The sequence below is a fragment of the Chiloscyllium plagiosum genome, chromosome 4 (genome assembly GCF_004010195.1).
Source record: "Chiloscyllium plagiosum isolate BGI_BamShark_2017 chromosome 4, ASM401019v2, whole genome shotgun sequence".
Taxonomy (NCBI): Eukaryota; Metazoa; Chordata; class Chondrichthyes; order Orectolobiformes; family Hemiscylliidae; genus Chiloscyllium; species Chiloscyllium plagiosum.
The window spans coordinates 101,830,300-101,843,198 of NC_057713.1; the positions used below are offsets into that span (position 1 = coordinate 101,830,300).

Genomic DNA, 12,899 nt, shown 5'->3' on the forward strand with positions numbered 1-12,899 from the left:
TTCCATGCAACACCTCCCCCTGCCCCCCGCCCCAAATCAGTGCAACACCTCTCCCTGCCCCAAGCCCGGTCCAACACTGCCCCCCCGCCCCCTCTCTAGGGCAGCTGGACTGTACACCAAGAACAAGACTGCTTTGTGTGATAAGTCTCCAAGTAGCACAAGCAGACACACACACGCACACGCCCACAGTCACACACACAACTTTTTACTGCAACTATTCCACCATTTCAACAGGACAATGTTGAGGAGTTAATGTGGGGAAGGACGGTTTAGGGTACACCCCTCTGTAGAACTCCCGGGAAAGTGTGGGGAGAGAGAGGGTGGGCCATCAGTCATTTGGAGACAGTGCCTGTTTAATCACTGTAAACAAAAGACGCGATCACTGCTGGAAATGCCTTTGATGTGATGTTTCCAACGGGACCTCGAGATCTCCTTCGGATAATCCGATCTTCAGATAATTGGTATTTGGATAATCGAGATTCCTCTGTATTGCTATGATGTAGAAGCTGGGAAAGGTTACAGAGACTGTGATTAAAGAGCATGGAAGACATTACAGAAATGGGAAGATTTGAAGCACCTGGAAGACATTAAAACTGGAAGCGTTACAGTGACAGGGAGGATTGTATGAGCTGGAGGAAGTTACAGAAATAAGGAAGGGTTGTAAGAGTTGGAGGAAGATACAGAGATAGGGAGGGTTATAGGGCCTGGAGGAGGTTATATATATAAGGAAGGGTTATAGGGCTTGGAGCAGGTTACAGATATAAGGGAAAGTTACAGGGCCTGGAGGAAGTTACAGAGATAGAGAGGACTGTAGGATTGGAAAAGGTTATAGAAATGGGGAGTCAATAAGTTTTTGAATGAGTTCTGAATCAGATGCTCTTTGCTGGTTTCACTGCATCGTAAGGAAGGCTCGCTCCTCCTGGAAGTAGGAGTATCCAGGCTGTGTGGCTATGAAACTGAAAGGGAGGAGTCTGCTTAAAGGGCAGGACACCCAGACAAACAGCACAGTAGCTTTGTCAAAGTGTCAGCCCAAGCAGGGGGCTTGAGGGGAAGGGAGGACATGGTGGTGGGGGTGGGGTGAAGATTAGGCGGGGAGATGAAGGCGGAATATTGGTTACTGGCTAATACTCAGGCAAGAATTCTACGACCAGGAGTTTCCTGGTTACTACTCTTTTGGAAACTCTTATTGAAGTGGGATTAAAACCCAATTTATATTTGAATGAAGCTCCCACTCCTCAACTTGCAAACATTCCACAGAGTGGGAACAGCAAAGAAGGAATTCCATCCCTTGTTTTCCAACAGATAAAAAAAACTCCATTCCTTTATTTTCCCGCAATCCACCACAAAACTGCCTAACTATATAAACCATTCCCTACACTGTCACCTTCTGCCCACCACCATCTTCTTGCTTGTATCTCTCTTCTCCCATGTTACAATCCCTATGCCTCCTCCGACATGCCCCTCTCTTCCTGAATCCTTTTTTCCCCACCCCTCCCCTTGTCCTTGCTCCTCATGGACTCTCCTTCTAGTATTGTTCTCCCCATCCCATTGGCCCCTTCTCCCAACCCCACTTTCACCTTCAATGCAAGAAGGCTGGAGGAGAGTGAGTGAATTTGTCGAGTGGAGCTGATCATTTCAAGTTGGAAAGATTAGAGATGGGGATACGCTTACTCACTTTCAGTGCAAATTGGACAGCATCCATTCCTGTTAATGATTTTACCCTGTCAGATGAAAACATACTTTGTTTGAGAAAAAGAAACCTGTGGGATTATTTACAAATCAGTTCAGAGTTACAGTAGTCTCAATAAATCTCTGTCTAGCCAGAAAAGAAATCTGCTCGGTTAGACAACTGCTAAAGATAATATAAAAAATGTGTTCCTTTAAGTACTCAAGCAGATTGCACATACTAAACAACTGGAGTTCAGCAGTGGAAAATTAAATTCACAAACAGATCAATGAGTCGTCTTAATGATATGACAGTGTGAACAGCTTACTGGCTAATCAATGTCTGCCACAGACACAACAACACATGCACATGCAATGAGACAGGGCCAGGGGTGAATGAGATTCATTCTGCATTTGTTCTTTTCTGAAAGGGAGAACTATCTTGGATCAAATTTACAAAGTTACTCCAGTGATTTTCAGCAAAAAGCCGAACTCAAAATGTATTTGTACATTGAAAACAGTGGAGTGAATGTACAAGGTTCGTGGAAAGCAAAAGAGTTATGTTTTATTGTGTATTATTAGAACTTAATCTACATAGAATACCCTCATTAAAATTTCTATTCAGTTAGATGAATTCCATTAAATATTTGAGCAATTTCATTCCACCAGAATTAAAGTTGAATATTAAAACTATAATTTACACTCAAGCAGCTTTCAAGATTTTCTCTTCATCACTTTTCTTTCTGAAGGTTGCCAGTTCAGCAATTTGAACACAGAATGCAAGATAGTATACCAGTATAGTATCTAGGGGATCTGCATGACAGAGATGCCACCTTTCAGATAAAACATCAAACTGCAGCCCTATCTGCTATATTAGATGGGTATATCAATTCCATGGTGTGATTTCAAAGAAGAGCAGGGGAATTCTCCTGGTGCCTTGCCCAAAATTTATGTTGCAATCAGAATCACTGAAAACAGATTATCTGGTTATTTACTTAATTGCTATTTGAAGCTACTTACGGTATGCAAATTGGTTGTCATGTTTCCTTCATCAGCTATAAAGTCTCATGGGATACTCGGAGCTGCTGAAGGATGCTGAAGAAATGCACATTTCTCCATTTCTTTCATGATTGGATGTTGATGTTTGTCAAGTGTTGACAATTTGTTCAGTGTTAAGGGTGGCACGGTGGCTCAGTGGTTAGCACTGCTGCCTCACAGCACCAGGGTCCCAGGTTTAATTCCAGCCTCGGGCAGCTGTCTGTGTGGAGATTGCACATTCTCCCCGTGTCTACATGGGTTTCCCCCAGTTGCTCCAGTTTCCTCCCACAGTCCAAAGACGTGCAGGTCAGGTGAACTGGCCATGCTAAATTGCCCATAATGTTAGGTGTGTTAGTCAGAGGAAAATGGGACTGAGTGGGTTACACTTCGGAGGGTCGGTGTGGACTGGTTGGGCCGAAGGGCCTGTTTCCACACTGTAGGGAATATTTTTTGGGGTGTTGCTGGATTTGATGTTGTTGGATGTTGATATTGTTAGGCATTGATGTTATTGAGGTGTTGTTTTCTTTGGGTGTTGATGTTTGTTCTGGTGTTGTTTCTTCTGTGTTGTCTGTTGTGTGTTGAACTTTGTTGGGGATTTTAAGTTTGTTGGGGTGTTAGCATTTGTTCCTGTGTTGTTGTTTCTTCCATGTTGTCTATTGGGTATTGATGTTTGTTGACCATTGATGTTTGTTGGATGATGGTGTTTCATTGGTTATTGACATTTATCAGAGTATTGATTTTTGATGGGAGTTGATGTTGTCGGGGTGCAGGCAAGAAATCACTAAGCATGGCAGTGCATTGCCAATGAGTGTTATCAAGCTGTGCAATTGCAGCAGAATAGAGTCACACTGAATGCTGAATTTAATGTTTCCAAGAAAAGGTCATAGGATGGAGATCAGGAATACAAACTTGTTGCTGTCTACCTGTTGTGACTCTGTGGTCCGATTGTCCCTGTCACAAATTGAGTTCAGCTAATGCAGCACACACCAGAGACAAGCTTATCCACTGAAACCAGGATCATACATGTGCCTGTCTGTGCTGCCATTCCTACATTTATCAAATCAAGTTTACTGTGCAAAGTTAGGACAGGAACCACTTTCTAAACGGACGTGTTTTTCTTCATCAAAGATTACCTATGTAAAATGAGTTTGAAAATATAAACTGTGTAGCCTGGGAAAGGGTCTGCGAGTTAACAGGATTCAAATTTGGAGACAGTCCAGTGTTATAGGCACACGAGGAGGTATTGATGGAAGAGTAATTCAGACAGATTCTCCTACTGATTCCATGTTAGGCTGAATGACTGGTTACTTTAAAATACAGGCCGGGGTATAATAGTGCAAAAAACAAGTTTGTAGCCAAATTGCTCATAACTTATTTTTCAGCTAGGAAACACCATCATAACTGCTGGGTGCACATTCCATTTCAAACTTGATGGTACTACAGAGGAGATTAGATGCTGCCCAGGTCAGTAAACCTTCCACAGAGGCTGATGGAATGTGCTGTACTTAGTTCAAACATAGGTTTGGCTGCATCATGTACACTTACCGCAGGACAGCTCTTGATGGGGGAGCATTCCTTCCTCCAACATTCTGTCACTCCCTTCTTACAGGCACAGAGAGAGCAGTTCATGGATGACCACATTTCTCCATCCTGCACAGAATTCAGAAAAGATGTGACTTTGTAGAAGATCCTCCCCCCTTGATTTATATTTTAGTAACAAAACATCACTACCTTTCTGCTATTTTGGAAATTTCTGACATCACAACATCTTAAGATGGTTTTAATCCTCTTATTCTCTTCACCATCTTGTGGGGATGAACAGGAATTTATTCTATGTTCATCATTCCTTTCCTCCAAGTCAAGTCAAGGAAGGAAATGAAGAATGTGACAGCATTGGGATAATGAATTTAGGCCTGGGTTTACTGGTGCATGTATGCCCCCACAGTAGCTAATCCAATTTGCGTGCTCCTTTTGTCAAGTCTTTGGAGATGTCCATAATTCAAAATTCAAGATGTGGCTTAGAACTGGATGCTCCAGGATTCAGCCTCTGCCTCTCCTTGGGCCTGAAGACATTGAGTGTTCTGATTACCGGGCACTCAGGAGCCAACAGATCAATGTCTCTTCTTCTCTCCTTGTTCCTAACACAGAGGTTTCCTATGGAGCAGGTCCTATTTGAAAATGCTATTGGACTGGAATTTAGGTCAGTTCTGAAGAAGAGTCACTGGACCTGAAATGTTAACTCTGCTTTCTCTCCACAAATGCTGTCAGACCTGCTGAGTTTTTTCAGCAATTTCTGTTTGGATTTGGGTCAACTTCACTGTCTATTGGACCATTACCCAGTCTATGCTCTGAGGAACAGGCTCAAGGGCCACATTAGTTCTAATGTTCCTGAACAAAAACTTCTTAAGTCAAACACTAGAGGGAAGCAGCCCAAGCACCCATTACATTATGTTAATTAATTACTACAACCAGTCGGGGCAACGCATTCTGATCAGTCATGGTACAAACCCTGTAAATCCTGTTTCCAACCCGACAGACTTTGAGACTATCAGCTGAGATATAAGAGAGACATTCTTCACAGCACTGAGCTCTCCCCCAGCATGTTCCAGGTAATGAGCACCGCTTCCGACAAACCACAGTGGAGTCCTGCAATTGAAAGGAAATCTCTTTTGACAAGTTCATTCTTACAGGATCGAGATTCACTGGGACACCTTGTAAACAGTAAGGTTATAGTAGTAACAGCTCTCCCTGTTTTCTTTTTAAAATCCATTTTACGGGAATTTTATTGTTTTAGAAACTTGTTTTAGAAAAAGGAGTTTTTAAAATATCCATATTTTCAATTAAACTGGCAAGTTTGTTGAATTCAAGACAGCTTTGAGTCTATGTGACCTATCTCAGTGTGTTATCCAGGTTTTAATCAGCAAAATTGAAGCCAGTGCTTTATTGTTTCACTTCAGATACACAACCACCTGATACTAGATCTCCCTCCCTGATCCAACGCCCAGAATCTCTCTCCCTGATTCCACTCCCAGATTCTCCCTCCCCGATTTCATTCCCAGAATCTCCCTTCCTGATCCCACTCCCAACATCTCCAGTGGCTGGATTGTCCCAACCCCATGTTGGGACTGAATGGAGATCCCAGCAGCAATACTGGGCTTGACAATGTTTCCAAAGGGTGTTTCCTGATTGGCTGTTCCACATTCATTTTCCAGCCAGCCCCTCGATGCTGCCAGCTCACTCTGAGGGAAGGTTCAGGAAATTTCCCCAGGGGTTGGAACCCAGCCTAGGAAATTTCTCCAGGGGTTGGAATGCTTTACACATCCATCCCAATGTGAATTACCCCTATTATCCTAGCTCCTTCCCATTGTGAGAGGTAGACTCTGCTGAGGAGAAAGTGAGGTCTGCAGATGCTGGAGATCAAAGTTGAAACTTTATTGCTGGAACAGCACAGCAGGTCAGGCAGCATCCAGGGAACAGGAGATTCGACGTTTCGGGCACAGGCCCTTCTTCAGGAATGAGCAGAGAGTGTTCAGCCGCAAGTGTTGACGTACCAACCCAACCACCCTGTAGCACAGCATTTCAACTCCCCCTCCCACTCCACCGAGGATATGCAGGTCATTGGACTCATCCACCGCCAAACCACAACAACCCGACGGTCGGAGGAGGAGCGTCTTATCTTCCGACTGGGAACCCTCCAACCGCAGGGGATGAACTTGGACTTCACCAGTTTCTTCATCCCCCCTCCCCCCACCTTGTCTCAGCCGAATCCCTCCAGCCTGGCACCGCCTTCCTGACCTGCAGTCTTCTTGTTGACCTCTCCGCCTCCATCCTACTCCGACCTATCACCCTCACCTTGACCTCTTTCCACCTATCACATTTCCAACGCCCCTCCTCCAAGTCCTTCCTCCCTACCTTTTATCTTCTCCTGCTGAACACTCTCTGCTCATTCCTGAAGAAGGGCCTGTGCCCGAAACGTCGAATCTCCTGTTCCCTGGATGCTGCCTGACCTGCTGTGCTGTTCCAGCAATAAAGTTTCAACGTAGACTCTGCTGAGGCAAACATGATATCACCAAGGTGTCTCAACATGGAAATGTGCTGAAAACATTGAAATATAACGGATGCTGTTAGTTTCCAGGGACAGGAGGGCAAACCCCTCTGGATGAGCTATTGAGCCACTCATGTGACTTTTCCTGCTGGTAGCCCTTTCAAAGGGAGATTGAGTCTCTGGAATTAATGCCCCTCCCCATCATTCCTCTGCTGGAGACTACTGAGCTGGTACACTCCAAATGTGGTGTGGAGGAGACTACAAAATCACTCCTATGAGACCTTCACCACTTTCATTGGCTGTCGTCCTCCATGTAACACAGCTGATCTGATACTCAGCCCAGGGTTGGAATGCTTTACACAACCATCCTAATGTGAATTACCCTATTATCCTAGCTCCTTCCCAACTCAGAGCCAGCTCCCCTCCCCAGATCCCCATCTCCACCTTGTCTCCACTGGATTGGAAAAATTCAGGCTTGTGTTATCTATCCAGGTGTCTGTCTTCCTGTGCTAACTCCTAATGTCAATGCCACTGCCTCAACCCTAACATTGCCTCACTCTGGGATCACATCCACTTGCATTGAACAGCAGCTGATTCACTCTCCAGCATGTGCAAGTTAGAAAAGTCAAGATTAGAGTGGCAGCATCCGAGGAGCAGGAAAATTGACGTTTCAGGCAAAAGCCTTGCATCAGGAATTGCTCCTGACCTGCTGTGCTTTTCTAGCACCATTCTAATCTTGATTCTGATCTCCAGCATCTGCAGTCCTCACTTTCGCCCTGTGGAAGTTAGAATGTCAGTGTTTAGAAATAAGATTTGGACGCATACCTCACACACACAAATGGTGCAGTTATCGAGCTGGAATACTGTCCCATGTTCATAAACCTCACTGCGGAACAAGCAGCTCCCAGCAGTAAGATCAAACACTCGGCGCTGACCTACAAGGAGAAAACCATAAAACAACAGAACAATATGGATTAACATTAAATTTCACCTTCCACATTCAAGGAGTAAGGATGCAACCAGCCATCTAAAGAGATACATTACTCTGGATTACATCAACTGCAACACCAAATCAGACTGCTGTATTTGGTTTACTGTTCTAGTCAGTACTAATGCTCTAAATGCACCTCCTCCCATCTCCTTTTCACCTCTCCCTTTCACAAACATATGAATTAGGAACAAATCTAGGCCATTTGGCTTGTCAAACCTGTTATACCATTCAATAGAATCATGACTGATCTGTTGGTGCTTAATTTCATATTCCTATTTATAATCAATATGCTTGATTCCCTTGCCTAACAAAAAACCAACTCTTCCTTAAAAATATTCATTGGCCCTGCCTCCACTGCCTTTCTAAGGTAAAGTGTTCCAAAGGTGTACAAATCTTTGATAGAAACTATATCCTCTTATCTTTATCATAACGGGGAGCTAATTTTTACACCGGCTTCCCCCACTCCCCTCCCAGTTCTGGACTTGCTCAGAAATGGAAACATGCTTTCCACATTTACCTTGACACAACAGAGTATTATATGTTTCAATGAAGTCGATCCTCACTCTTCTAAACCCCAGCACAAACAAGCCCAGTTTGTCCAAACTTTCCTCATAAGACAGGCTGCTCATTTCAGGTGTCAATCTGGTAAACCTCCTCTGAACCATCTCCAACACATTTAGAACCTTCCTTAAATAAGGAGACCAGAACGGTGGGTGGCACGGTGGCACAGTGGTTAGCACTGCTGCCTCACAGCGCCTGAGACCCGGGTTCAATTCCCGTCTCAGGCGACTGACTGTGTGGAGTTTGCACGTTCTCCCCGTGTCTGCGTGGGTTTCCTCCGGGTGCTCCGGTTTCCTCCCACAGTCGAAAGATGTGCAGGGTCAGGTGAATTGGCCATGCTAAATTGCCCGTAAAGGGGTAAATGTAGGGGTATGGGTGGGTTTCGCTTCGGCGGGTCGGTGTGGACTTGTTGGGCCGAAGGGCCTGTTTCCACACTGTAATGTAATCTAATCTAATCTAATCTAACAAGAACAGTCTTCACAACAGAGTGCTCTTATGGTGCAGTGGCATTCGGATGAAGTCTGTCAGCACTTGGGAACTTGCCCACAACTCCATCAGTTTTCCCAGACCACTTCCCTAGTGATTGTAATTTCATCAAGTGCATTTCTTCCTTCCACCTCCTAATTTTTGTAATTTGAATATTGGATTATTTGAATGTTTTTATATGGTCTCTGGTGAACACAGAAGCAAAATATTTAAATGTTTAATTTGCTTTTATTATCTTCTACTAACTTCCCATTCTTATTCTCAAGAGAAATAACATTCACCTTAGTTACTCTTTTCCTTTTTAATTTTTATAGAAACTCTTTCAACCCATTTTTACATTACTAGCTAACTTCCTCTCATACTTTAATTTCTTTCTACTGCTTAATCTTATAGTCATTCTCTGCTGTCCATTATATTGTGATCAATGATTTGACATGCCACTCATCTTTGCACAATCATATGCATTTTCCTTAAGTTTAATATTTTCCTGAACTTCTTTAGTTAGCTACAAATGATCCTCCCGTTGAAATATTTCTTAATAGTATGAATATATTTATTCTGAGTGTTCTGAAATATCCCCTTAAATGCCTGCCATTGTTTATGTATTGATCTACCTCCTAGCTTAGCATTTAAGTTCACTTTCAGTCAGAACAGCTTGCATTCCCACATATTAGCCCTTATTTAAGTTTAAAATACTAGGCCTAGGTTCACTCTCCCTTTCAAACCTAATGTAAAATGTAATCATATTGCTGTTGCTGATACCTACGTGCATTTACACTGAAGTAATTTGCTAATCCTATCACAATACAAAATACCAAGTCTAATATAACCTACTTTCTGGTTTGTTCTAGAATTTGCTGCTCTAAGAAACTCCCTCAGTCAGGCTACCATTGCCAATCTGATTAGTCCAGTTTATATGTAGACTAAAGTCACGCATGGTTATTCCTATCCCTTTTTTAATATTTTCAATATTCTTGTATACTTCATTCTACATTGTGGGTAGTGTTAGTGGGCCTAGAGGTCACTCCTGCTATAGTGACATCTTCCAGTATTTCTTATCTCTTACCAAATCAATTCTACATCCTGATCTCCTCAACCAAGGTTTTCTATGATTATTGCATCAATGATATCTTTGATTAACCATACACTTCTATTCCTTTCTGCCTCATGTATTTATGTAGTTTTCTCTTAAATGCATCTACACTATTCACCTAAACCACTCCCTGTATTAACAAGTTCCATATATTCACAGCTGTCTGACTAAAATAATTTCACCTGAATTTACTATTCCATTTATCAGAGGCTGAGTTATATTGGTGGCCCCTAGTTCTGGTCTCTCCCTCAAGTGGAGATATCTTCTCTGTGTCTACCCTAGTGATCACTTCCTAATTTTAATAACTTCTATCAGATCCCTCCTTCTTTTTCCCAGAGAAAATAGCCTCAGTTTGTTAGTCTTTCCTGATGGTTATTGGCTTAAAATTAATTATAATGCACTTATAGTTATTGGAGGTTACAGGGACCTGGATTTTGTGCTTCTAATTAACTCCTCGCATGTAATGGGAGGAAAAGAAACTCTTACAGTGGTGTAGGGAAATGAAATCCACTCACCCAAACATCTAGGGCAGCATTTTCCAGGTGGCACTTGACTGAGATGCTGGGGGCAGGAGAGAATGGGACACAATTCCCGGAAACAGTGCAGTGTGCCGCCCTGTACACAATCAGATCACAACCATCAGTCATTTCATGCAGATAATGTCAGACATTATTAGTGAGTGAGACCTTGTAATTATCAGGAAACTGTTAGGTTGACACAGGAGTTCTCCCTGCAGAGACTGAAGTTTATAATCTAAATCAACATGCAAAAAGGACAACATCACTCTAAGCAGTACACACTCACCTCTGTCTCTCTGTGTTGGAGATGCTTTGTATAAATTGTTATCTTTTGCAATTTGCAGATCTCACAATGAATGAGCCAGTATTGGTCAAACAAGTAGTCAGGGACGTTCATCCCATTTTTGTGTTTTCAGGAGCTAGTTGTGTGCAAACTGACTGCCAGATTATGGATTAACTGTTTCCAGTGGTAGAAGGTTCCGTAAGCAGAGGCATACAGGGTAAGACAATTATGGAAAAAAAGGAAGATGAAGGGCATCTTTATGAGCAATGTGTTATGATAATCTGGAAAGTACTGCCTGAAATGACAGTGAAAGCAGATTTATTGGAGTTTTCACAAAGATACTGAATTAATACTTGAAAAGAAAATGGTGCTGGGAAAAGAACAGGGTGATTGGGACCGACTAGATAGCATTAGGACCTGAATGACCTCCTTCAGTGTTAAAAGGATTAAGCATTTAATATCCTTCCTGGGAATGTGGGAATCCAATTCCTCGGAATCTGAGAATCTTAAAACTGTGGGATTGAGGAACGCATCATTGGCACAAAATGGTATTTGGATTGAAGCAAAGTCCCTCTTATTTGCTTCACACAGATGTTTATGTCAATGGGAATGACCTGTTTATTGAATTGGGTACACACAGTATCTGTGTGCTGGTGGCAGGTCTAAAGCAGAGAGCTACTAACGGAAAAACTCCTTTAAGTGCAATTACACACACACCAGACAGCACTCATTAAAATTTGAAAAGGATCCAAGCTAAGCAGGCTATTTTCATCAATGATAGTTGAATGAACTTACTAACCTAATAAATATGAGCAAAACCTGCTGTTGAGCATTTCAATGAGTTAGAGGGCTAGAAACACTGTAACCTGCCAGAAAACTGGCTCCTGCTGATTGATAAGCACACCACAGACAATGTAGAGTAAATATCACCTATTCCCTGTCTGCCCATAATCATTCCCCAATCCCCAAACAGTCACTGAGACTTCAGCCCTTTGAAATTTCACTGGGGGATGGGGAGGATAGAATGAATTCATGGGAGGGGTTGGGGAAGGAGTCAGAAGGAGGAGTATGGAAGGAATGGTGGAATTGTGTGTAAAGGGGTGTGGGAAAAAACATTGGGGGGAAGGAATGGGTTAGAAGTGAGGAAATGGGAATGCAGAAAGGGTATAAAACATCTGGCAGAAAGGGGATGGGGAAGGTGGTTAGAGGCAAGAGTGGGGTGAAAGGTAGCAGAAGGATCAAACTCTGTTTCTTGTTTCATATTTGCAACCTTAATGAAGGCTGCAATTGCAGACAGTAAGTCTATTTCAGGTGACAGCGGTGATGGTGGGAAGGAGACACACCAGTTGTAAGCCTCATATTTGAATATTCCAGAAAGACGTGCAGCTTTACTGTGAACTTGCCTGTATCAGTCAGTAATCAGACAGACCCTTCATTCTCAAGGAAAGGCACAAGTGTGGATTGACTAAGACTCATTAGCAGCAGATGAAGAAGCAGTGCTCTCAAAGCTAGTATTATCAAATACACCCATTGGACTATAACCTGGTGTTGCATGATTTTGGACGACTTATACTGAATGAGGATATCTGTCTGGAAGTGAAACTATGGAGTACAGAGTCACAATTACTGTCAGGAACTTGAACAATGTGATTGCTGGTAATCCAGTTTAACCATTGATCAGGATCTCTTTGTTTACAGGGTGTGAGTGAGTAACAGTAAAATGTATATTGTACTTTGCTATGAACTTTAATTTATGATTGTACAGATTAAGAGAGTCAGTATTGTTGTAACACTTATCTCTCCATGCTTCAGGCTCTCTGCCTTTATTCCTGATGAAGGGCTTTTGCCCGAAACGTCGATTTTACTGCTCCTCGGATGCTGCCTGAACTGCTGTGCTCTTCCAGCACCACTAATCCAGAGATTGTTGTAACACTGCTGAGATCATGATTACATGATACACAAAAGGAATGCAAATATTTCACTTGATATTCTGTTGGCTGACAGTAGAAGTTTCAGATGTTGTAAATATTTCTTCTCAAAGTTATTTGTCTCCAATGCTGGAGAATTCAATATCATCCCGAGACTGTGACTGTCACACTCTGAAATTAGTTGAGTGGAGGTGGCTTCTGAACAATGCATACTAAAACTGACGACTCTGGCAGCTGGCAGTTCTGAACTAAGTGTGGCTTTAAGCAGAAAGTAAGGACTGCAGATGCTGG

At 42.7% G+C, this 12,899-nt stretch overlaps 1 protein-coding gene and 1 long non-coding RNA gene across 6 annotated transcripts in view; one reads left to right on the top strand and one right to left on the bottom strand.

The window, feature by feature from the left end:
• Positions 1 to 12,899, bottom strand: part of bmper (BMP binding endothelial regulator) — a 67,310-nt gene that overhangs the window by 19,887 nt on the left and 34,524 nt on the right. For all 3 annotated transcript variants that reach the window (XM_043688764.1, XM_043688765.1, XM_043688766.1), the window contains 5 exons: positions 10,395 to 10,494; positions 7,574 to 7,683; positions 5,212 to 5,349; positions 4,249 to 4,353; positions 1,676 to 1,721 (listed from right to left, as the gene is read on the bottom strand). In XM_043688764.1, the coding sequence (XP_043544699.1) occupies positions 1,676 to 1,721; positions 4,249 to 4,353; positions 5,212 to 5,349; positions 7,574 to 7,683; positions 10,395 to 10,494 (499 nt within the window). The remainder of the gene's footprint in view (positions 1 to 1,675; positions 1,722 to 4,248; positions 4,354 to 5,211; positions 5,350 to 7,573; positions 7,684 to 10,394; positions 10,495 to 12,899) is intronic.
• Positions 5,242 to 12,899, top strand: part of LOC122549268 — a 13,736-nt gene continuing 6,078 nt past the window's right edge. Inside the window, exons 1-2 of one of the 3 annotated variants that reach the window (XR_006311475.1) lie at positions 5,242 to 5,312; positions 10,814 to 10,897. This is a non-coding gene — a long non-coding RNA (uncharacterized LOC122549268). Of the gene's footprint in view, positions 5,313 to 5,336; positions 5,425 to 10,813; positions 10,898 to 12,899 lie in introns of those variants that run through there. The other 2 variants (XR_006311474.1, XR_006311476.1) reach the window with 2 other exon arrangements.